Below are 26,002 nucleotides of genomic sequence, written 5' to 3'. Positions count from 1 at the left end.
CTTCCAATGATATTTTCTTTGTCAGAAATTTTGCAAATAAAAGTAGAAAGAGAAAAGGGATTTGTGGAGAGAGAGTTCCAAGATGGCAGGTGATGGAGTTTATGGTGGCATGTGTACCCCAAACAAAACGCAGGCCTGGGAAGGGCCTGGATAGCTTTTCCTGGAAATAGGAGACTGGGAATGGGAGGGAGTGTGGATTCAACATGGATCATCTTTTCCAGTCCTTACACCACTCCGATGTTAGTAACTCTAAAGTATTCATACGTTTGCCTTCAGGGCTAGCCGACAGGGCTTACTTTCCTCTCTCCTTCAAGTAAGGAGACAGGGAAGAGGGCCTCTTGCTTTTCTCCTCCTAGCTTCTTGCTGATGGGAAACTTGAGAGTTTCCCATGAGAATCTCATACCTGATGATCTGTCACTGTCTCCCATCACCCCCAGATGGGATCATGTAGATGCAGGAAAACAAGCTCAAGGCTCCCACCGATCCTACATTATGGTGAGTTGTATAATTTTTTCATTGTATGTTACAATGTATTAATAGTAGAAATGAAGTGCACAATAAATGTAATGGGCTTGAATCAGCCCCAAATCATCCCCTCCCCTCTCCTTGGCCCGTGGGAAAGTTGTTTTCCACGAAACTGGTCTCTGGTGCCAAAAAGGTTGGGGACTGCTGGTGTAAATGCTTCTAAGAATAGATAAGTAACTTAAGGTTTACATGGTACTAAAAATATGGGTTTAAATGCTAATAAATCTGGATGCACATGAAAACATCTCTCGCTGTGGTCCAGGGAATCTTGACCATTCTATCTCAGAGACTTGCAGCTTTGAGTTGGAGCTGTGCCCTGGACCTGCTGTCCACAGCACACCCCTGCAACACACACACACACATGAACACACACACATGCACATACATACATGTTCAGATACCTGCACACATATACACACATGCTGTGCTTCATGCCCTCACTAAGATGGCATGGGAGGGAATGAGTGTTTTTAAGAGAAATGAAGACAACTCAGGCTTCTTGTTCTCCTGGTGTTTACACAAGTACCTTCTCTGCAGACCATGCTTCAATCTCTTTTTTAACTTTCCCTCTTAATGAAAGAGAGAAGCAGAGCCCCAGCATGTATCCGACTGCTTAGGGTCCAACCCAAGTTCATAAGCTTCCTGGGGAGCCTAGTGAGATGAAGGCACTGCAGAGCCTCCCGAAAAGAGGCATCAGCTTTTGGTGGAACCTTGAGCCCAGGAAGGTGGGACATCATGGTTCATCAAAGACACAACCAAAACCGAGTGAGGAATGGCAGTCATCAAAAGTTTTACTCTTCAAGAGAAGGGGTTCTCAGGGGCTGTGGGCAGCAGGCACAGAGCTCTTCAGTGCACGTGTGGGCAGGTGACGGTGACCTGCAGTTTGCACTGGGAACTAAGATCAAGAGTGACCTGACCTCTGCTTATGCCCATCTCTCCCTGTCTCTGTACCTTTTATGTCTCTCTCCTTATCTCTCTCCCCATGCTACCTCTCAGCCTCCTCTGTCTCTCTCCCCATCTCTCTTCCTTTCTCTAACTCCTTTCTCCCCATGTCTCTTTCTGTCTCCTTCTTTTGCACGTCTCTCTCCCTTCTCCTCTCCCTCGCTGCCACTGTTCAGGCTCCTGTCCCACCCCCCGGCGCAGAGAGGTGCACGCAGGACTCCTAGGCTACTTTCCAGGGCACACGCACAGGGCTGCAAGGCATTGGTCCCAGCACAGCGCCCCCACCTCCCAGTGCCCTCAAGGTCAGGGGTGTGGAGTGTGCTTGTGCTCTCCTGGGTGGGCACCGCACGCTCCAGGAAGCAGAAGCTGTAGGTCACTGCTGGCTTGAGTGGCACGCCTATGGGACTGCTGGCTTCCATCCTGTGATCTGCTGAGGCCAAAGCAGAGGGCACCTGCCAAGGCCCTACCCTGCACCAGGGTTGGGGTAGAGGTAGGGGTCGTGGTGGGGATGGGAGCAGTCACTGCAATCTGGTCCTTGCCCGGCATCCTGCCGTGAACTCTGCCATGCAAGGCCTCCTCTGCCACCCTTTCCCTGCCCCTCACCATCTCTACCCCTAGAAAGCCCCAGGCACAGGCTCCAGAAATCTCCTTGGATCCAGGAACTAAGAGCAACCACTGGGCCCCACAGCCCCTAGGCCAGGTTTCAGCCACACCCACTGCATGCTGACAGATCTTGGCTCTCACTTATGCCCCACCCCAAGCCAGCCACACTCTGCCCCCACACCCCCCAGCATAACCACCTCTTCCTGACTTTAGCCCTGACTGACAGCGCTGCCTCCTGGTAACCTTTCTCCCTCGCCACAAGGTCCAGGCAAGCCCAAATGCCAGCACCCGCCACCCCCCTTCCCGGGAGCCACTCTATTGTCTGATTGTCTAGATGTCTCAACCTCATTTTACCAAGATAGAACAAACAACAGGACGAGCCCCCGGCCTCTCCCAGGAAGATCTGGCAAAACGCTCTCCATTTAGAAGCAGGAGCAGTGACAGGACCTAGGGATGACCCGAGGCTTGTCACCCAAGCAGCCAGAAGGGCAGGGAGCCCAGTTTTATGCCCTCACCTTGGGAGGACATGGCCAGGGCTCCACAAGGCCCTGAGGGGGGCTGGCAGGAGAACAGATCCACCCTCCTTTTGAGGAAGCAGGCCCCACCCCCAGGAAGCAGCAGAAGGGGGTGCACAGGCAGAGCCCCCGCAAGCTGTAGAGCAGGGTCAGCAGTTCTGCACTCAGCTTCAGCCCCTGGGGAGCTGCAAGACAGAGTGAGACCCTGATAGGTTTGGCTCTGTGTCCCCACCCAAATCTCATCTTGAGCTGTAATCCCCATGTGTCAAGGGAGGAACCTCGTGGGAGGTGATTGGATTATAGGGGGCCGGGTTCCCCCATGTTGTTCCCCTGATAGTGAGTCAGTTCTCAGAAGAGCAGATGGTTTCAAAGCATGGCACTTCCTCGTTTTCTCACTCACTCCCTCCTGCTGCCTTGTGAAGAAGGTGTCTGCTTCCCCTTTGCCTTCCACCATGATTGTAAGTTTCCTGAACTGTGAGTCAATTCAACCTCTTTCTTTGATAAATTACCCAGTCTCCGGTATTTCTTTATAGCAGCGTGAAAACAAACTAAGACAGACTCCTTCTCTGAGGTGCCTTCTCCTTAGGCCACCAGCTGCCCCCATGCTCCTCCTCTGCCCCGTGGTCTTTCCTTTCCCCTCATGAGGCCCAAGTGATCCGCATGGCCAGCCCCAGCCCAAGCCCCATCCTACTGCAGGCCTGTCTAGCTGGTGGAGAGGCCGAGCTCCTTTCCTGACTCCGAGGCTGGCTGATATGCTCTCTGGATCCTGGAGGAAACTGATTCTCTCTCCTCATACTGGTAGCAACTGCTTCCAAGATCACAAAGCTGGAAAACTGGTCTTTTTGTTGTCTCCACTTGCTAGGGCTGTAGTTGGGACAGTACTAGAGACGGGCCAATGGATGAATGGATGGATGAATGGACAGTAGTCCAGGGAGGATGTCCCCGTCTGTTCAGTTTGCACTGGTTCCTGTGCAGTCACATAGCTCCCTGCTAGCTGAGTTGAAATTAAAACCCATTCAGTCTGGCTCATGGGGCCTGTGGACTGGACTCTCCTTTTCCCTCCACACCCATCCCCATTCAGTCCATGAGTAAATCATACAGGTGACACCTTCACAATGATCCTGAGGTGACACTACTCATCGCCTGCCTTCTCCCACCTAGTTTGAGCACCCTTCATTACTTACCTGGACCAGCCAGCTGGCCCCCATCTCCTCCCCGCTGGTGTGGTGTGGCCTGTTAACACCAGAGCCACAGCTGAGCCTGCTTCTGGCCAGGATCCTCTGCTGGCTCCCCAGCTGCTCTGAGTAACAGCTAGAGCCTTGCAACAGCCTCAGCCATTGAACCTGGGACTTCTCTCCCTGAGCTGTCTGCTGCTCGCCTCTGCTCACACCAGGTCAGATGCAGACCTCCCCTCTGGGCCTCAGGCATGCCGGTCATGCTCCTGCCTCAGGGCCTTTGCATGAGCCATTCCCACTGCCTGGAATGCTCTCTGCCAAGATATCTGCTTGGATGACCCGTCACCTCCTGCAAACCTTATTTGAACCTTTCCTCATCAATGAGACCTACAACCCTGGCCATGCATCTGAAGGCATCCAGCACATGCATCTCAATACACAGACGAAGCAGGACAATACATGAGACAGCTGTCCCTCTCCCAGGACCCTGGGAAATGCTGGGGATGGGGAAGATGTTCAGATGTCAAGAGGAATAGGGCCCAGCATCTGGGTTCTCATTCCAGTGCTCTTCCTGTTCACAGGAGTGGCAGGGCTGCACATTTGGAGCAAAACTGAGATGAGTTTCAAGGCCCACTGAGCATCCTCCCTACCCACAGCCTTTCCTAGTGTCCTGGGAGATGCACGGCTGTCTCCTGTATTGTCCTGGATCCCTGGAGGATGGGCCAGGTTTGGAAGTAGAGGAAGAGCTCAGTGGGGAGGGGGCTGAGAAGGGGCTGCCCAGAGGTGACACATCTGGAGTCTCCAAATCTGCACCAGGGCAGATGAGTAGAGCTGCACTCTCCCACCCTGCTCATGTTGGCCTTTTGTGATCTTTGGTTTTGCCCCCGTCTGCGTTGCCCTTAGGTATTCATTGCTACCTGTTACACTGGAATAAAAATGACCATCAGCATTCTGCCCTTCCTCCACCGCCCTCTTGTCCATCCCTTCCTTCTTCATCTGTGTATTGAGCACATACCCTGTGCTGGACGCCTTCTAGATGCATGGCCAGGCTTGTCCTCATTGACAAAGCAAGGTTTGAGCAAGGTTTGTAGGAGGTGATGGGTGAGCCAAGCAATTTTCTAGGCAGAGAGCATTCTCTGTGCAAAGGCCCTGAGGCAGGAGCATGACCGGCATGCCTGAGGCCCAGAGGGGAAGCCTGCATCTGGCCTGGTGAGAGCTAGGGGAGATCAGGAGACAGCTCAGGGAGAGAAGGCCCAGGTTCAATGACCTGAGGCCATTGCAAGGCTTTAGCTCTCACTCAAAGCAGCTGGGGAGCCATTGAGAGAGCTGGGGAGCCAGTGCGAGAGCCAAACTGAATGGGTTCCAATTTCAGCTCAGCTAGCAGGAAGCTATGTGACTGCACCAGGGCCAGGCAAACCCACCTGTGCATGAGTGACAGCACCCTACGGGTTCCAGAGCTCACATGTCTATGGGTCCAGCTCAGTGCCTGGCCTACCGAGAATACTTGGGAAATGCCAACTAAGGACTCTTACCTCAGGAGGGTCTCTTCTCATTTCCAAAGCTGTCTTCTGCTTTGGAATGCATGCAGACACTGGGCGAGTACCTATGGAGTTTCTAATCTCTCCCTGACACCAGAGACACATTCACAGGCTGACCAAGTTCCCTGCCCTTGTGCTGCACTCTCCTTGAGGAGACAGACGATGGTGACATGTAAGGAGCTCAGATGTCCTGAGCTGTGAAGGAGGCAAGCAGGGGCTGAGGGATGGAGGTGGCAGGGTGGGGGCAGGTGGGGGTGGCCGGGATGTCTGGAGCCCAGGGCCAAGGCAGGTTCCTGCACTGCTCTGCTTAGGGACCTAGCTGGGCTCTGAGTCATGAGGGCAGACAGTGGCCAGGGTGAAGGTGGCACAGTGTAGCCCCTTCCCCACTGCTGAAGATGCCACCTTCGTAGGGTGGGCGCACAGGCTTTGGGGAGTTGAGAGCCACCCTGATCCTAGAGGTGGTTATTTCAGGAAGCAAAAATCCAGGGTTTATGCTCCTGGGACAGGGGATCCCTGCAGCCTCGCATCCTCCCCATAACCTTCGCATTGGGTAGTGAAGGCCTCTTCCTGTTGAGTCTGAGGAAGGGAGAAGTGGTGTCAGTTGGGGTGTCAGCTTTCATCTCACTTAGTCCTCACAGGGGACCTGCGAGGTAAGGGCCACTATTGGCCCAATTTACAGATGAGGACGCTGAGGTTCAGAGAAGTTACATGATTTACCCAAAGTGACACAGCTACTAAGTGGCTGAATGGGATTGAACCCAGGTCTTTCTGAGACAGCCCAAGCTGTTGATGGAGCCCTCTGGCTCATGGATGAGCAGGTAAAGTGCTCGTAAAGTGAAACCAACACTTTAGAAAGCTTACCTGGGAGTGAGGGGGCAGGCAACTGAGCCTTCTGTGGGGTCTGAAATGTTTACAGTTGTCCCTCGGCCTATGTGGGGAGTCAGTTTCACCACTTCCCACAAATACCAAAATCCACGGATGCTCCAGTCCTGATATAAAATGGTACAGTATTTGCATATAACCTAAGTACATCTTCCCATATGCTTTAAATCATCTCTAGATTACTTACCTATGCAATCATGTGTCAGACAGTGACATTTCAGTCCCTGCCAGAATGCATATAGAATGGTGGTCCCATAAGGTTATATGCCCTATAACCTTGGAGCTGCCATATACAGGTGTACCATCTCTAAAATATGATATCTAAAAAGAGATGGGGTCTTTTTATGCTGCCCAGACTAGTGTAGAACTTCTAGGCTCAGGTGATCCTCCCAGCACGGTCTCCCAAAGTGCTGGGATTATAGGCATGAACCACCACACCTGGCCAGATGTACCATTAAAAAAATCATTTATACTGTATTTTTATGATCCTTTTCTGTGTTTAGATACACAAATAGCCACCATTGTGTTACCATTGCCTGTGGTACTCTGTACGGTAACATGCTGCAGAGGTTTGGAGCCCAGGAGCAATGAGCTGTACCATTCAGCCAAGGTGTGTGTTTGGTTGTAGCCTCTGGAGGAAGCTAAGGAGGAATGACCTAAAGGCAGAAGGTGAGTCCGAGGTGGGATCCTGGGACAGGTACTAGAAGTTAAGCAAAAACAGGTGAAATCTGAATGAATTTCACCATATTAATATAATGACGGCATTAATAACCTTAAATAATAGTTAACATTATTATTCAGTTAACAGGATTGCACCCATGTTAAATTCCTTAATTTTTTTTAAGAGATGAAGTCTCACTCTGTCACCCAGGCTGGAATGCAGTGGTGCGATCATAGCTCACTGCTTCCTGGATCTTTTGGGCTCAAGCGATCCTCCTGCCTCAGCCTCCTGACTTGGTGGGACTATAGGCACACGCTACCTTGCCTGGCTACTTTTTTTTTTTAAACTTTTATCCAGAGATAGGATCTACCTATGTTGCCCAGGCTGGTCTCAAACTCCTGGTCTCAAATGAACCTGAACCTCCTGCCTCGGCCTCTCAAATTGCTGGGATTACAGGTGTGAGCCACCACACCTGGCCTAAATTTCTTAATTTGGACAAATGTGCCATGGTAATGCAAAATGTCATTATTAGGTGCAGCTGGATGGAAGTTGTCGGAGTTCACTGTAGTGCCTTTTCAGTTTTTCTGTATATCTAAAATCATTTCAAAAGTAAACATTTATTTTAAAGGATGAAGGTGGTTATCCTTCCATGAGTGTAAAGTTCAAAAGGTAGGCTCATGGTGTCGTCAGAAGTCAGAAGGCTGGGTGCAGGGCTGGGGGCTCTGGGACAGGCTGGGCTGGCTTTGTGATCTGGGGGCTGATGTGTTCCATCTGTTAATGTCTTCAGAGCTGTGCACTTTCTTCATAAATGTTCAAAAGTTTAACCAAAAAGGAAAACGAGGATGGGAAGCTTGTTTGGGATGTGGGCCTCAGGTGCTTATCCAGCCATGAGCCCTGGCCCAGATGCTTCTAGAAGCCTGGAGGGAACTGAGAACATTCCAAGTAGAGATGGCAGAGCCAAGTCCCTGAGGTGGGAGCACACTGCTGCTTGTCCTTAGCTGTGAATGGGATACCCTGGTCGGAAGCAGTGCTGTGTGCACTGCAGGGCCCACAGGTCCATGTCCACATGGCGGCTCAGTGCAGTGAAAGCCAATCTCAGCCCCTTCTGCAGTGTGGTCAGCCTGCCAGTAGGTGGCCACCTGGTCCTCCTGGTGCCATCCATTTGGTGATGCAAGGCTTCGGGATCCCTTCCCGGTTCTGTGAGGTGAATTGTGACAGTGCAGAGCTCTGCAGTGCCAGGGTCGCCTGCATGGTCATGCTGACTGCAACTGGGAGCCCACCACAGCCCTGCTACCCCTCTCTTCCCAGGGCTGGGGTCTAGGCCGGACCCCTCTTGGCCTGGGAATTGTGCCCCAGGTCTATGCTGCTGGCTGTCCGGGGCTGCAGGGATGCCATGCTCACCTCTTTCTCTCTCGTGGCCTTGATGGGACCAGCTTTCCCATTGAATGGGATCTTCCAAGGTGTCGGGCTGCGGGGAAGCTGGCAGGTGCCACCCTGGCTCCTTCCAGATACAGGTGTCCATGTTGCAGTGGGGGTATCTCCTGACCTCCCTCTTAGTCCTGAAGGGCCTGGGCAGGGTCCGGTGTTGGGGTCCCCGTGGGCTTCCTGGGTTAGGCCTGTCCCATGGTCCTGGGCTGTCCAGGACACATTCGGAGGGGACATGGGCCCAGCAGCCCTGTTGGAAATCATAATAGGGGAACCAAGGGCTCCCCACATCCGAGTCTGTCAGGAGCTGAGGCAGGGAGTTCCACTGCAGGTACCTCCAGGAAACCCGAGGTCCTCCCTGAGCTGGGGCCAGGCTGGGCACACCCTGGGATAGCCCCACCAGGACAGGACAGGGTGTGAAAGGAGGAGGCACTCATGGCGGGGAAGCTGACCAGATGTGCTGCTGGAACCGCGCTAGTGGGCCTGGAGGGGCCTGCCCACCCCACTTGCAGAGGGTCTTCCTGCCACACGGTGAAGCTGGCTCAGGCCTGGGTGCCGAGGACCCTTGCTTAGGTTTGGCTGAAAGGAAAACAGGCGTGGTCAGCATCTCCAGTGAGCCCATGCAGTTCTTTCTGATCAGGCCCCACCTTTCTGGGTCTCTAGAGTCCTCGAGGTCTCTGTGTGGCCCCCGTGGCCTGACAGGACACGCCTGTAGGCTGCTGATCCCAGAGGGAGGGAGTGTGTGCCGCCTGGGGTGGGGAAGCTGTCGGGGCATGGCAGGTGGCTCCTGGGACTACCTCCCAGGGTTCAGGCTGGCTGGGGGCTTCCTGCCTTACCACCCTCATCCCAGGGCTGTTGGACCTGGGATACAGTCCCTAGTCAGAACTCAGGTGGGAGGGGCCTGGGCTGTCACTCAGCCCCCTTGCCACCTCACATGGGGACCTGTCTCCACAGTGGGTGAGAGGACCTGGACACGGGGCCCTTTCTGCCCTCCTGAGCTGCCCAGTCCCTGCCAGGACTGACTGTTCCCACATCTGGCTAAACTCTTGGCACTGGCTCTGGGCCAGGGGTCCCACCCATGCCCTCTCCCTGAATGCTCTGGAGGTCAAGGACACCAATTCCCTTGTCTCCCTGGCTCAAGGCTTGTTTTCCTGGCACCCTTGGAAGGGTGTGCAGGAGTGAGGGGCCTCTGCTGCTCTCTGAGGCTGTCACTGCTTGCAGGGAGGGGCGGGGGCTCCCCCAAATAGGTCTGGCTCCTCCAGTGCCCTTGAGGGCCATTTGAGGGGCAGGGCGGGACAATGTGAAAAGTGGGAGGGGGCTTGTTGGAGGGTCTTGCCCACATCCCCCTCCTGCGTGCACAGCACTGAGTACCAGTACACATGCACCGAGCGCCTGCCCTGAGGACCGGTGGGCCTCCTGCACTTACTTAGAGTCCAGGAGGAAGAGGAGGAAGAAAAGATGTAAGAGGAAGGCCCAGGTTTGGGGTCCTGGGCACTCCCCCACTATTGACTGCCCCAGAAGGTGACTCGGTGAGAGGACTGGGTACTGGAGCCTACCCTGGGGTGGCAGGTCCCCATGCTTTCTGGTAGTTTCCTCACAGAGGCCCAAAGGTGCATAAGAACTGCGTCACCATCCAGGGCCCAGGTTTGGGGGAACTGGTCCTGAAAACGTGCCCCCAGGCCAGACCTGGAACACTTCATGAGGTGCTCTAGGGACAGGGTGGGAATCAGGCCGGGAAAGTTCCCTGGGAGGGGTCAGAGCCCATACCCCATTGCCACCTCTGTCATCTCCCACTGGGTGGTGCTGGACCCTTTTGTGGCCACCCCAGGGGTCCAGATGTGCACAGGAGGCTGTGGTTTGGGGGAGGCCTGGGTGGGGAACTGCTTGCCACACTTCCGACTTTCATCTGGGTCACGTGTGGGATGGGCTCGGTGTCACTGTGCCCTGACCTGCCCACCAGGCCAGACCTCCTTCTGGGCTGGAGCAGAGGAACATGGGGACAGTGTGAGTAAGCTGCCCTTGGGCCAGTCGGAGTCTGATCCCAGAGCTTCCCAGGCCCCACTGGGCACACGTGGACTTACTCCTCTGAACCTTCAAGTCAGTGCATGTCATCGGCATCAACACCTGTTCCCCTCTACCAAATACATGCCCCACAGGCTTAGGGTGAGCCCGAGAGAGATCTGTGGGGACAACAGGCATGGGAGGCCCTGGCGCTTCCAGGCTGAAGGCTGGAGACTGGATCTGGTCCCACTGGGGCTTCAGTCCCCCAGAGTCAGTGACCCTCCCCATGAGGGTCATCTGATCCCTCCAGGAGGCTGGGTCTAGCTTCCCGGAGCCCTCCCAAGTCAGGTCCTGGGCCAGTCTGTCCACGAGGCTGGGCCTGAGCCCTGGCCTCTGCTGGGGGATGACCCCTCCTGGGCAGAGGGCTTTGCTTGTGTGTCCTACAGGGACCCTCCTGCGCCTTCTGTGGGCTGGGGGTGAGCCAGACCCCTGGGCTGGGGGAGCAGGACACTGCAGGGCAAGGAGGGTCCCTGAGCCAGGTCTCCCTGTGCCTCCTTACCCCATCAATCACCCTCTGGAGAAGCCAAGCTAGTGAGGAACCTTGAGTGCAGAGCCCTTCCGTGTCCCAACGGGAGGAACAGAGGTGCTCAGGGCCCCCTGGGTTGCCCTAAAAACCTCCCTTTTCTAGGGCCTTCTGAAGACCCTTCCCCAAGTGCAGAACACTAGGCGGTGTCCAGGGCTCCCCACAGCACCTTCCCCCTTCCTGCACTCCCGGTGGACACAACGCCCTTAGCCCTGCTCTGCGGGAGCTGGGCTCCAGTCCCTGTGCCTCTGTCTCCTCCAGGGCAGGAAAGGAAACTCAACTGCCAGCCCATGGAGAACCCCACGTCCCAGGTCAGGCCCTGGCTGGGACTCAGCCTCTCACCAGCCCCACGAGGGGCTCCAGCACCCCTGACTCCTCTGGCCCCACGGGACGCAGGGCCTCTAGGGAAGAGTGGAGGGGACCATAAACCCTCATGGTCTTGGGGTGTGACGCGGGTACCACATGCTCCTGGTGGTCTTGGAGTCCCTGGACCCTTGTACCATTTGGGCTGTGGAATCCTGAGAAGCCCCTAGCCCATCAAGAAATCAGAGCCTGTTCCCAAGATGTGGAGCTGTCAGCTGGAATGGCTGAGTAGCTGCAGAGGCCCATGAACACCGGGCCTCCCACCCTCCCATCTGGGGACCCCACCATGCGTCCTTGGCCCTGGGGAGGAAGGGTGGGAACATCCCCTGGAGCCTGGCTGGAGGTGCTCCTGGAGGTCTCCTGGGCCAGGGTGCTGGGAGGGCAAGGCTGACTTTGAGGCCATGACAGAGGACGGGGGGAACTGGGTGGGTGCTGGGTTTTGTGGTCATCTCCTGGAAGTAGGGTCGGTCCAGGTGACATGCGAAGGGGAGATGCTGACATCTGGGCTTCATCGACCCATCTGTGGGCACCAAGGGCAGCTGGAGCCTGGCCAGCAGGAGGGCAGGAGGACTCTTAGGGAGGGGACAGTCAGGTGCACAGAATCAGAGCCAGAGGATGTGGCTCCAAGACACAGAGGGCGGCCGTGGAGGGACGAGATGCCCTCTGTTGATGGGGATAAAAGGTGTCTCACTCAGGGCCTGGGGGTACCCGTTTAGCCCTGGGGGTACCCGTTCAGACCTGGGCTTCTGTGGGACCCTCAGCAGAGACACTCTAAAGGCTCCAGACAAGCTGGCGACACAGGAAGGTGCTTTCGCTGAAAGTGGAGATCAACTGGCCAGGGTGGTTGAGAAAAGTCAGCCCAAGACAGGATGGGTGCTGCCCAGGGTGGGTGGCCAGGCTCTGACAGGAGTCCCTCAGGGAGCGACCACATCACCCTACTGGGGTTTAGGGAGCCTGCCCTGAGACCTGTCTGGTGTTCCCAGGGTGCACCCAGGGCCCATCCCACCCGACGTTCCCAAGTCCTCCCAGGGTCTGACCTCCTGGCGTCCACCTGCCTCTCCCTGCACCCCAGTCACCCACTCTGCTTGTTCCCCGATTTCTGCCATCCTGTCCAACCCAGAGACTGTGAATGTTTCTCCAGCCACCCTGGCCCTTCTTTGACGCTGGTCCTGTCAGAATGCCCGAGTGAGACTCCCCAGATCTGTTCACATGCTGCCTTGTCTGCTTTCTCACTGGGCTGCTGACCGCTGCTGGGGAGATGCCAAGGGTGACGTGGGTGACCAAGGCCCACAGATGGCCAGGATGGCTTCCCAGCCCCACCTCCAGCCTCACCTGGCTCTTTGGAGCCCTTGGCTGTCAGCCCTCAACCTCCTCCCAGACACTGCAGCAGCTGGGATTGGGGCGTCTGGCTGTCCTCCTCCACTGTCCTGCCTGCCCCAAGACGTCTCCCCCATCACTTTCTGCCCACTGTGCTGTCCAAGCCAACTGGAAGCAGAGTCTCTGGAAAGCCATGCAGAGCCCTGGGGACTGGCCGGCTCCCTCTGCTGAGGAGTCCCAGGTGAGTTGGTGTGTTTGACCCTACCCCACCTGTTATCCTCACCAGACCATTGGCTACTTTGGGGTGCACTTCAGAAGTGGCACAGCGCATAAGCTCACTCCCACCCCATCTCCCCTGGGATCCTCTGTTTCTCCATCCTATGATCCCCGAGGGATCAGCTCCAGGCTGGGCCCTACCTGGCCCCAGATCCCTTCCCAGCACCATACTCAGGGTCTTTAGCCACAAGCTCTGCTGCCTCCCTGGCCTCACCATGAGATGCCCAGAACATGGCCCTCCCCATCTTTTCCCCCATTCCCCCAGGGCCACAGCCGTCACTCTCCCCATGCCTTTCCCCATGGGGAATGGGAAAGAAGAAGGGTAAGTGGGCCCTCAGAGACCTGCAGGACAACTGCACCCAGGCTGGGCCAGTCATCCCCTCACCCTGTGGCCACAACTCCTGGATGTTAGAAAGTGGACAGGGCCAGACCCTCAGGCTGCCCCCTTCTCTTGTGCTAACTTGGAGACAGAACTGCTGAGAGCCCAGGGGCCTGACCTAGCCCTCTCTCCATTCCCACCCACTCCCTAGATGAGCCACGCTCCCTAGATGGGCCACACACCTCTGGCCTACAATGACCATGGGCTGGACCTGCAGGGGAGCCAGGGAGGAGTTCTGGCCCTGAATAGGAGGTTGGCAGGAGCCAGGGAAACACATCCTGCCTCAGAAAGGCCTTTCTAAAGGCAAAACCCATCCCTGAGCTGAGATTGGTGCTTTAGGGGGTGAGGACTCACTGCAGAATCCCAAGGCGATCAGTGCCTTTGTAGATATCAGCATGCTCAGGCCCCATGTCCGCTGGCAGCCCAGCTCGGCATCCCTGCAACCCAGAGGGAGCCAGGGTGAGGAGTCCAAGGTAAAGGGTGCATGTGTTGCTTCTCTGGCCAAGTCTGGCGGCCCCACTCATGTGTGCACCCAGTTCCTCATCACCCTCACCCCTGGGGCCCAGGGCCAGCATCAGAGCATCTACGGGTGCTCCCTAACTTCAACCCTCCCCACCCAGCATGGTCCTGGGATACACATAGGAGTGGAGGCACAAAAAGTTGAGGATGGAAGGCAAGAGGACAGAGAGCAGTGGGTGGTTAACACCTGAGCCACAGCTGAGCCTTCTCCTACCCAGGACCCTCTGCTGGCTCTCCATCTCCTCTGAGTGACAGCTAGAGCCTTGCAACGGCCTCAGTTCGTTGAACCTGGGCCGCCTTCTTCCCCTGAGCTGTCTGCTCTCCCCTGCTCACACCTGGCCAGATGCAGACTTCCCCTCTGGGCCTCAAGCATGCCAATCATGCTCCTGCCTCAGGGCCTTTGCAATGTTCTGTGGTTCTCTCAGAAAGCCAGACATAGAGGAAGGAAGATGGGCTTCAGAAACAGACAGATCTGTGTTCAAATCCAAGCTCTGCATCGTCTGGGTAAAGTAATTGACCACCGTGAGCTCCAGTTTCTTCATGTACAAAATAAGGATAATAATACTTGTGTTGAGCTATCTTGAGCATTAACCAAGAAAACACCTATAAAGTGCTCACAGCAGGGCCTGGCATGTGGAAGGGACTGGTTAAGGTGCCCCCTTTGCCAAAAGATGGTTAATTGCATGCATGGTTTAAATTAGTTCCATGTAAATATAATAAGCTTCTCTCATCAAACCAAATTTTTGTTGAGTTGCTTCTGGTGAATCTAGTGTCCGAGCCTGTCTTGTGAGTGCTTCTAAAGGAAACACTAGAAGCTGCTTGTGTAATATCACGAGAGGAACACTAGAGGCCACCAGAACAGATGGCATGATTGGGTTTTTGATCTCTGCATTCTGTTCTTTCTTGTACAGAAACTATTTTTTTTTTTTTTTTTTTAAATTTATTAGAGACAGGGTCTCGCTCCATTGCCCAGGCTGGAGTGCAGTGGCTTGATCACGGCTCCTTGAGCTCAGTCACTGCAGCCTTGAGCTCTTAGGCTCAAGCCATCCTCCTACCTCAGCCTTCTGAGTAGCTGGGACTACAGGCATACACCACCACACCCTCTAGTTTGTTATTTTTTAATTTTTTGTAGAGGCAGGATCTTGTCAGCAAACTTCATTTAATAGGCAGTCAAGTTCCCCAATTAGGAAAACTAGGATTTTTTTGTAAAGCAGTACCTGCCACACACCAAAGTAAATTCCTGATGGATAGCAGCATTAAGTGTAAAAAATACAACCATAAAATAGATGAAAATAAAGTGAATAGTTGTCTGATTTGGGGATAGAGGAGAACTTTTGAAACATAAAACAGTAGGAAAAAAGATTTGCCTACATAGAAAGAAATTTCTGTGCATAAAAATATAGACACAACTAAAATAAAGTGATACACCTTGGGACAAATTTTGCAACATGTGTGAGTGACACAATGAGAAGTTAATATACTTGGCAGAAAATAAGTTCATATAAGTAAGGTAGGAAAAATGGGTGACTAATTAGAATGAGCAGATAATTTCCAAAAAGGAAATAACAGTGGCCTATAAAAATATGCAATGACAGGTACTAAGTACAAACAAATACTATAATGAGACTTCGTAATTGGCCTACCCAATTGACAAAGATATTTTAGGTATTTTAAAAATAATAACTTATATTGGTGAAAGCACTGTGGAGTGAATACAAATGAGGACAATTTTTCTGGAGAGTAATTAAAAAAATAATTTCAACTTTTCTTTTGGATTCAGGGGGTATATGTGCAGGTTTGTTACCTGGGTATATATGCTGAGGTGTATGGCACAATTGATCTCATTATCCAGGTAGTGAGCATAGTAACCAATAGTTAGTTTTTCTACCCTTGCCCCCCTCCTTCCCTTTCCCCTCTGATAGTTCCCTGTGTCTATTGTTACCATATTTACATCCATGTGCATCCACTGTTTAGCTCCCATTTATAAGTGAGAACACATGGTATTTAGTTTTCTGTTCTTGTATTAATTCACTTAGGATAATGGCCTCCAGCTGCATCCATGTTGCTGCAAACGACATTATTTTTTTCATGGCCAGGTAGTATTCCATGGTATATGTGTGCCACATTTTCTTTATACAGTCCACTGCTGATGGGCATTTAGGCTGATTCCATGTCTTTGCTGTTGTGAATAGTGCTGCAATGAACATGTAAGTGGATGTGTGTTTTTTTAGTGGAACAATTTATTTTCTTTTGGATGTATACCCAGTGATATGATTTGGATCTGTGTTCCTGCCCAAATCTCACGTTCAGTTGTAATTCCCAATGTTGGAGGTTGGTCCTGGTGGGAGGTTATTGGATCACAGGGGGGATTTATCATGAATGGTTTAGCACCAGCCCCCTTAGTTGTGATAGTGAGTGAGTTCTTGTGAGATCTGGTCATTTAAAAGTGTGTAGCATCTCCCCACTCTCTCTCTTCCTCCTGCTCTGGCCGTGTGAAGTGCCAGCTACCCTTTGCCTGCTGCCATGATTGTAAGTTTTCTGAGGCCTCCCCAGAATCTGAGAAGATGCCTGCATCATGCTTCCTGTATAGCTTATGAAACTGTGAGCCAATTAATCCTCTTTTCTTTCACAATTACCCAGTCTCAGGCATTTCTTTATAGCAGTGCAAGAACAGACTAATACACCCAGTAATGGGATTGCTGGGTTGAATGGTAGTTCTATTTTAAGTTCTTTGAGGAATTTCTAAACTGCATTCCACAGTAGCTGAACTAATTTGCATTCCCACCAACAGTGAATAAATGGTCCCTTTTTTCTACACCCTCACCAACTACTGTTGTTTTTTGATTTTTTAATAACTGCCATTCTGACTGGTGTGAGATGGTATCTTATTGTGGTTTTGATTTGCATTTCTCTGATGATTAATGATGTGGAGCATTTTTTCACATGTTTGTTGGCCACTTGCATGTCCTCTTTTGAGAAGTGTCTGTTCATGACTTTTGCCCACTTTTTAACAGGGTCATTTGTTTTTTCCTTGTTGAATTGTTTACGTTTTTCATAGATTCTGGATATTAGATCTTTGTTGGATTCATATTTGTGGATATTTTCTTCCATTCTATAGGTTATCTGTTTACTCTGTTGATAGTTTCTTTGGTTGTGCTGAAGCTCTTTCATTTAATTAGATCCCACTTGTCAATTTTTGTTTTTGTTGCATTTGTTTTTGAGAACTTAGTAATAAATTTTTTCCCAAGACTAGTGCAGAATGATGTTTCCTAGTTTTTCTTCTAGGATTCTTATAGTTTGAGGCCTTACATTTAAATCTTTAATCCATCTTGAGTTAATTTTTCTATATGGTGAAATATAGAGGTTGTTTAATCCTTCTGCATATGGCTAGCCAGTTATCCCAGCACCATTTATTGAATAGGCAGTCCTTTCCCCATTGCTTATTTTTGTTAACTTTGTCAAAGATCAGATGGCTGTAGGTGAGCAGCTTTATTTCTGGGTTCTCTATTCTGTTCCATTATATATGTCTGTTTTTGTACCAGTACCATGCTGTTTTGGTTACTGTAGCATTATAGTATAGTTTGAAATTGGGTAATGTGATGCCTTCCACTTTGTTCTTTCTGCTTAGGATTGCATTGGCTATTTGGGATCTTTTCTGGTTCCATATGAAATTTAGAATAGTTTTTTCAAATTCTGTTAAAAATGATGTTGGTAGTTTGATAGTGTTGAATCTGTAGCCATGTTGCAATAGATACTGTATACTTACATCATTTTATATATATCTTGATATATCCCTGTTATAAACTCTTAGAATATAAATTATTGGATCAATTAGTTTTTGCATTGGTAATTTTGATGGATATTGCCATAAAGGTTGTACCAATTTAAACTCCCATCAGCAATGTGTGTTACTATCTGTCTCTTCATTCCTTATTACACAATGTGTTATCAAAAGATATGACCTTGCAAATCTCATAACAGATACGATTTTGGAATAGTTTTAATCTGCTTTTCTGTTATTGTGAATGCAACTAAGCAATATTTCATATGCTCAAATGCTATTTATATTCCCTCTTCCATGAATTATCTTTTCATCTCCATTGTCAATTTTTCTATTGGGTTGCTGGTCTTTCTCTTTGATTGATGGAAATCCTTTGTTAAGTAGAAAGTGAAAGCAAGCTTTATCTATGAGTTACATGTGTTGTTCCCAGGTTTTCATTTGCCTTTGACACTGTGTTCAAATACTACTACTAATAAAATGTTTACATTATAAATTTCATACCTACACACTGCAAATTTCTAAAAAATACAAAAAAGAGAAGAAAATAAAAATCATTTATCATGTCACAATAAATACATTACTGGTAATATTTTAGTTTTCCTTTTAGTGTTTTTTCAAAGATCTGCATGTACATATTTATATTAATGTAGATAAGTATCCATAAAGATATATACATATATAAATATATGATAACATATATTAGTTACAAATTTCAAAATTCATGTTCTAAGATATGTTAAAAATATATAACTTTATTTTTCTCTGGGACTGCTTAAACTTATTTCAAACCCTCATTCCAGCTTATGGGGGAAAAAAAAAAAAAAGTTCTGTGTAAACACAGAAATCATTCAGGTTTTCTCCCTCCCAACCTTCATGTGGAGGTGGTATCTGAGCTTTGAGGAGTGTTATGTTTGAATGCAATGGAAATTTCATAGCCTTCAAGAGGCTGGCAACAGGTTCATGGTGGGCATCTACTGAAGTATACATGGCCCTCTCTTACTCTTGGCCCAATCATCCCTCTCATGGCATCAACTAAGATATTGGAGTTCTCTCTGATCTCTAGTTCACAAATTCTGCATTCTCTCATCACCCCATCCAGGAGGCTAGATGGACCTGGTCATCTGACCACCCACTCCCCTGCATTGCAAAAGTCTACTTTGAATTGCATAAGCTAAGCATTGACCTAAGTCATTCTCTCTGCATTTCCACAGTAATAACCTTACCCTGGGGGCAGCAAATATAAAAAGTACCCACTGCTGCCCAATTTGTATGGAAAGACAACAGTGAAAGAAATTGCAGAAGAAAAATAACACCAGTGAATACTTCAAGTCCTCATCATGACATGTACATTTACACAATTGAAATCACAGTGTATAATTTGAGTTGTACACTGAATGTTGTACTTAATCTGAGTAAATGCTCATGAGTATATCAATTGTTAAATATAAAAGTTTGATAATTTATATTTTCAAGTTGTTCAAACAACCAAGTGTTCAATATGTATACATTTATATTTACTCCTTTAATCAAAACAGCTCTATGAAACTGTCACCATTATTATCCTAATTTCTGTTTTATAGATGAAGAAATTCAGGTACAGAGGGGTTAAGTAATTACGGGAGCAGTGAGGGAGCGGGTGAGAGGCAGGAGAACTGAATGGTGAGCCACTGGAAGATGAGGAAGACTTTCTACTCTTTTGTACCTTTTATCCTGGGAATGCTTGACCTCTTATTAAAATAAATAAATATGGGCTGGGCATGGTGGCTCACACCTATAACCCCAGCACTTTGGGAGGCCGGGGCGGGTGGATCACAAGATCGAGACCATCCTGGCTAACACGGTGAAGCCCCGTCTCTACTAAAAATACAAAAAATTAGCCGGCCGTGGTGGTGGGCGCCTGTAGTCCCAGCTACTCGGGAAGCTGAGGCAGGAGAATGGCGTGAATCTGGGAGGCGGAGCTTGCAGTAAGCCAAGATCGCACCACTGAACTCCAGCCTGGGCTACAGAGCAAGACTCCTTTTCAAAATAAATAAATAAATAAATAAATAAGTAAGTAAGTAAAAGAATGTGTCGGCTGGGCGTGGTGGCTCATGCCTGTAATCCCAGCACTTCGGGAGGCTGAGGCGGGCAGATCACCTGAGGTCAGGAGATACAGACCAGCCTGTCCAACATGGTGAAACCCTGTCTCTACTAAAAATACAAAAATTAGCCGGGCTTGTCGGTGCGTGCCTGTAATCCCAGAAACTTGGGAGGCTAAGGCAGGAGAATTGTTTGAGCCCAGGAGGTGGAGGTTGCAGTGAGCCAAGATCAAGCTACTGTACTCCAGCCTGGGCAACAGAGTGAGACTCTGTCTCAAAAAAAAAAAAAAAAAAAAAAAAAAAAGGACGTGTCTGCCATAGACATTGCTGTATTATGCTCACTCAGAGGTGCCCATCTGTGGACGTGGTATGGTGGAAGAAACACTGGACCAGCAGGGCGAACATCTGGGCCATGGGTCCAATTTACCACGGATGTGTCGTCTCTGGGCCTTGGTATCATCTTCTGTAAAACACAAGTGCTTGGCGGTGATGGTCATAATGGGATTAGATTATATCAGTGTTTCCTAATGTAACCTGAGTTACCTGAGAAAGTTTAAAATATATAGCTTCTCAAGTTCTCATAAGCACACATTTTGATTTATCATAAGGACTGGAATACAGTTTGGGAATCTGTATTTTTCAAAAGGCCCCCTTTTAGGCAATTCTGACATAAATCCCTGGACCAGATGATGTTTCAGGGGTTCCTCCCAGCTCTAAAATTTCATATCCTGTGAAGTATTGAGTATCATCTCAGATCCAAGTAACCCATTCATCATTCAGCCTCCGGACCCCCACCCTGTCCTTAGTCCTTCTAGCCCTTCTTAGAGGCTGTCTTACTTCTAGCCCATCTGAAAAAGAAAGGGAAATGAAAAGGGAAGGACTGGATCCCTTGATCCAGATCCTTACTCTCATCCCTCCTTCCATTCTCACCCCACCCCTATCTTCTGTCCTCCACCCCTACTAGATGTTGTGTATTCCAGCTCCAGGGCTGCCATGGGCACTCCAAGAGGAGACAAGGTACCAAAGTCCAAGAAAGAGACAGAAATTTTGACCCATCTCAGAATTTACACATGGACCTAAACCATCTATAGATTTTAGACTCCTTCCAAAGGCATTTTATTCCTTGGGATGACACTGGGTATTTTGTACTCTAATTTCTCCTTCTGCCAGATGGTCTATAAGGTTGGAGCTCTTTAAAAAAAGTGCCTAACATTCCCATTTTAATGTAGGGTTTTGGATATGTGCTGATCTCCTTCCTGCTTGCTTCCTTCTTTTCTCCTTTCCTTTCTTCCTCTCCTTCTCCTCTTCTTCCTCTTCCTGCATCTCTTCCTTTCCCCATCAAGGAAAGGCCTGGGGCTGGAGTGGGGGTGGGTAGAAGGTTCTGATTTCAGTTTCTTCCCATCTATTTAGAGAGAAGTGTGAGTATTCAGCTCACCACGTAGCCAAGACAGACCGTGCCTCACCAGCTTCTTGCAGCTTTACGATGAGTCTCTCTCCATTTCACAGGGCAGTTATTACTCATGATTGATGCTCACGGGCCAAGCCTAAATGTGTGGCACACTCCCCATACCACACACAGACACAAACACCTGCCTGGCTCACATGAACCGGGATGAGGATGCCATTTCCATCTGGGAGAAGCCACGTGATCAGGCCTTCTCAGCAGCCTCCACTGGTGTCAGGGGGAACAGGGCATTGGCTGTTGCGGGTCTGCCTTTCCAGGACTAGCATCCATGGAAGATGGGGTCCATCACCAACCTGGGAAGATGTGGGAGGTGAGCGCCTCATTCCAGAGCCAGAGGCTGTGGCGGCTTCTCCCTTCTATCTTCAACCTAGGCTAATGACAGCTGGCAGATGCTTGGCCATGATGACAGGTCTTTTCGAAGATGTATTTTTACCCTCTGGACAAACAGCAGTTGGCAGGAGTGGGGCGTTTTATGAGTTGAGGTACTCAGGACCGGAAAACAAACAGCCAGTTAATGAGCCGGTCTTATGGCAACTTGCACAAATAATAACAAAGAAAACATCCCGTCCCTCGTGCCTGGGTGAGGGGATATAAAAGCTGCCGTCCAACTGGCTGGCCACGGTCAGTCGTGGGGAACTCCGGCTGCGTTACTGACCTGCGAGCTGACAGGCCGGGACCATGGGGTGCTGCCCGGGGGACTGCTTCACCTGCTGCACCCAGGAGCAAAACTGCTGTGAAGAGTGCTGCTGTCAGCCGGCCTGCTGTGGCTGCTGCGGCTCCTGCTGTGGCTGCGGGGGCTCTGGCTGCGGGGGCGGCTGCTGCGGATCATCCTGCTGTGGATCTGGCTGCGGGGGTGGCTGCGGAGGCTGCGGAGGCTGCGGGGGCTGCGGGGGTGGCTGCTGCGGATCCAGTTGCTGTGGGTCCAGTTGCTGCGGCTCCGGGTGCTGTGGGCCTGTGTGCTGCCAGCCCACACCTGTATGCGACACAAAATGAAGACCTCTCCCTCCGCCACTGATGCAGTCCCACCGAAAGCCTCCATCTGCTCCAGGGGGACAGCCCCTCGTGTACAGAACCTTCCATGCCCCCAAGACAGTGTCTTGCCTTTCTCTGATTTGCAGAGGAGAGCTTGTTCTCCAACGCCTGCTCTGGTATTTCAAGGCACTGAGAACAAGAGCCGTACTCTGATGCAACATTAAAACTGGGTCACAACAAAGTGACCCCAAGCTCAAGGGTGAATCCCCAATACTTATCGATTCACGTGAAGTTCGATGTCTTGTACTATAAGACATCCTCTTCTTCAAGGTGTCTTTGGGACTGATCCTTCGCCCTGGCTTTCTGCTGCTTCTGAGATGCAAAAACAAGTCTACCTTCTTTGTGATCCTCTTAATAAATTTGAGCATGCTGGCATAACCTGATTAGTTCTCTTGCCTCTTCCTTGATCTCCCTGCTGAGGACTGGGTTAGAAAAATTCACTCTGGCATCTGCCTTAGGGTTTTTGAAATGTGGTTTTTGGATCACCTGCATCGGAATTACCTGGGAGCTTGTTAAAACTGGAGATTCTGAGGCCCTCCCTAAGACATACAGAATCGGAATCCACCCAACCGTGGCCTGGGAATCTGTATTTTTAACAAGAACCTTAGATAATTCTTATGCACTGAAGTTTGAGAACCATAGATCTAGACGGAAGCTTCCGTGTGCTGCATGCGATTCACTTGAAAAGCTTTTAAAAATATAGATCCTTGGGTTTTATCACTGGAGATTTTACCCATTAGCTCTAGGGCCTAGAGTTCCCCGGGACCTGCGTTTTTAAAACCTCCTGGGCAAATGCTGATGCTGGCCACATGTAATGGTGATTGAAGGGCATGGCTTTCTTCTGCACTACAGTTCTCCTAGGATGGCTCTGCAGGAGGGCTTCAGGCTTGATCAGAACTTTCTGGCAAAGTCGGAGAGGAGGCGTTGGTAAAACAAGATTGGTTCTGAATGGAAAGGATTTCTAATGGCAAAGCTTGTGAATTCACAGTTTCTGAGGATGTTCTGCGCAGCACAGTCTCTTCTTCCAGCCTCATGCTCGGCCCAGTCTCACTTTTCCGTGCTAGGTTGTCTTACCTGGAACCAGCTACGTGTCTTCTGCCTGAGTCCTAGGGAGCAGGGAGTGAGTACACCTCTGCTAGGCAGGGCCCAGCCGAGGTGTGTGGGTCTACCTGGGAGCTTAAAACTCAAAAGAGAGTTGGTTCAACCTCTTGTTGAAAGTGATCTTAAGCTGTGTGTAGAATACAACTAATTTTGCTCTTGCCCTGGAAAAATAACGTTTACTTTTATGCCTACAAAGTGATGTTTCATTTGACAAAGAAAAATTGTTTTCTGATTAGAAGCATAGCAATGATCTTTGAAAAATGAAGAAATACAAAAATATATAAAAAATAATAGTATTCTGAAGGCTCACCACTCGGTTTATTACTGATAAGCTTTCCAGACTCTTTTCTAAGCATATTTATGATAAAAACTGGGATTATGTTGCTTTTACCTTTTTCTTTAAAAAATTTTTTTTGTTTCTTTTTTTATGGTCAAATTTATTGAAATATAATTTACATATAATAAAAAGTTCCCATTTTTACTGAACAGTATGATGTGATCTGACATTTGTACATACTTATGTAACCACCACTGCACTCAAGATCTTTATGGAACTTTCCATCACTCCCAAAATTCCCCAGTTTGCCCTTATAGTCAGTTCCTCCCCTATCCCCAGACCCTGGCAACCATCAACCTGTTCTTTTGTTACTATAGATTTCACCATGTCTAGAATTTCATATAAAAGAAATAATGCAGTGTGAACTCTTTTTCGTTTTGCCTAACATGTTTTGTATCTATTCATTGTTGCAGGTATCAATAATTCATTTTTTTCTACTGAATAGTATCCCATTGTATAGATAAACTACATTAAAAATATATTCACCTACTTATGGGCATTTGGATTCTTTTGCGTTTCTGGCTATTATGAATAAAGCTGCTATGAGTATTCTCGTAGAATTTTTTTTTTTTTTTTTTTTTTTTGGTGAACATGTTTTATTTTGGATAAATATGTAGCAATTGGATGGCTGTTTAAATGGTAAGTGATTGCTTAACCTTATATGAAACTGCCCAGTTGTTTTGCAAAGTGGCCACAGCATTTTGTATTCCAGCCAGCAATGTCTGAGAGTTCCAGTGTCTATGTCCTTGCTAACACTTAATATTATCAGCCTTTTTATTTCTAGCCGTTCCAACAGGTATATAGTGGTAGGTCATTGTGTTTTCATTTTTTTTCTTTCATTTACGAACCCAGCAGTATTATTAGTGTCTTCTTTTGGAGAGAACCTGAGATTTGACTCTGCCCTGGCTCAGTTTCAGACTCTACTATTTGAGCCATTTTCATTCTGGCTGGAATTGGCCTCCTAGGAACTGGTTCTTTAACCCCCAAGACAAAGCCACAACCAGAGCAGGAGCTGCCAATGGGAAGCACCTGTCCAGAGCCCAGAGAGTCTGCATTGAGTAGCTGTGATTCAGAGCAGCTGATTATCCTATTGCTCATGGTCATGCCTCCTGGATGCATGAGCGGAGGTAGTGATTTTTGAATTACTGATACAGGCTTGCCCTTCTTAGCTATCCACAGAGGTTCTCATTTATTCGTTTAATAAATACTAATTGTGTGCCTCCAATGTATCAGCTGCTGCTCTGGGTGCTGGGTATACATCTGTGTGTAGACAAGGTCCTTGCCCTCATGGTGTTTATATGAGGTCAAGGGGGTGATAAGAGCTGTAAAGAAGAATAAAGTAGAAATGGGCTACATCGTTGAATGACCTCCTTTTCATTTAGCAGGGAAGGATTCTTCGAACAGACGACATTGCAGCAAAATGGATGGGTTTCTGGGCTGAGAGAGTTTATGAGAAATTTGTTTGTGGGGCGGACTTCCAGTCACCGCTGGTTTAGCTGAGGAAGAGAAGTGAATGGAAAAGAGAAGGGTCTCAGCGGCTGCTCTGCCTTTCCCTCCGCAGGCCTGTCCAAAAGTCCTCTTTGCCCACTGCTTGAGAGCCACATTTAAAAGAATGACACTCCCTGTTCCTAATCTTCCATTTTCAGCCACCACGACCCATCTCTCAGGTCTCCGAACCTGCCCAGTTCAGGTTGTTGCCATGAAACTTCTGAGTAACTGCCACAGACCCCTAATGGTCTGCCTGCCTTCAGACTTGCCCTCACCCGCCCTTCTCCACCTCCAGAGAGAGGGCACACATCTTTCTGAAAGGGCAACCCCAATCAAGTTACTCCCCTGCTTAAACCCTTATTATCATTAAAAAAACACAACTTCTTAATCATGGTCCACAAGACCTTTCATGATTGGGTGCCTAGTAACCCCTCTAGCCCCACTGCTTTTCCCTCCTATCCCCTCTGCTTTTCCCTCCTATCCCCTCTGCTTTTCCCTCCTATCCCCTCTGCTTTTCATCCTGGCTATGTTGAATCATTTGCTGCTTGCCAAAAGTAATGTGCTCTATGTCTTTGATTTCCACATCTTATCATTTTCCTGCCATTATGACCCCCTTTTTGTCCACTCTCTTTATTTTTATTGTTATTTTTTTGAGACAGAGTCTCGCTGTGTCACCCAGGCTGGAGTGCAGTGGTGTGATCTCGGCTCACTGCAAGCTCTGCCTACTGGGTTCACGCCATTCTCCTGCCTCAGCCTCCTGAGTAGCTGGGACTACAAGCACCCACCACCGCGCCTGGCTAATTTTTTGTATTTTTAGTAGAGACGGGGTTTCACCGTGGTCTCGATCTCCTGACCTCGTGATCCACCCGCCTCGGCCTCCCAAAGTGCTGGGATTACAGGCGTGAGCCACCGCGCCCAGCCCTGTCCACTCTCTTTGAGCCTTCATTTTACTTGCAAAGGCTTCTCTAATTCCCCAAAAACCATGTCTTTTTTTTTTTTTTCTTTTTCTTTGGGAC

General features: G+C 49.5%; 3 protein-coding genes across 3 annotated transcripts in view; 1 reads left to right on the top strand and 2 right to left on the bottom strand.

The window, feature by feature from the left end:
• LOC126938621 (eukaryotic translation initiation factor 1) overlaps positions 1-26,002 on the bottom strand; it is a 1,120,764-nt gene that overhangs the window by 348,344 nt on the left and 746,418 nt on the right. The gene's annotated exons all lie outside the window — the stretch shown is intronic.
• The window catches only part of CNP (2',3'-cyclic nucleotide 3' phosphodiesterase), a 736,460-nt gene that overhangs the window by 636,472 nt on the left and 73,986 nt on the right, over positions 1-26,002 (bottom strand). The window lies entirely within an intron of this gene.
• LOC126938612 (keratin-associated protein 17-1) lies at positions 21,647-22,438 on the top strand. The gene has a single exon (XM_050762993.1). It carries the CDS (start codon positions 21,707-21,709, stop codon positions 22,019-22,021), a length of 315 nt encoding a protein of 104 aa, XP_050618950.1. The 5' UTR covers positions 21,647-21,706; the 3' UTR covers positions 22,022-22,438.

This window comes from Macaca thibetana, chromosome 16, assembly GCF_024542745.1.
Source record: "Macaca thibetana thibetana isolate TM-01 chromosome 16, ASM2454274v1, whole genome shotgun sequence".
Classification (NCBI taxonomy): domain Eukaryota; kingdom Metazoa; phylum Chordata; class Mammalia; order Primates; family Cercopithecidae; genus Macaca; species Macaca thibetana.
Note: the sequence above shows the minus strand (reverse complement) of the source record. Positions and strands in the feature narration are given on the sequence as shown.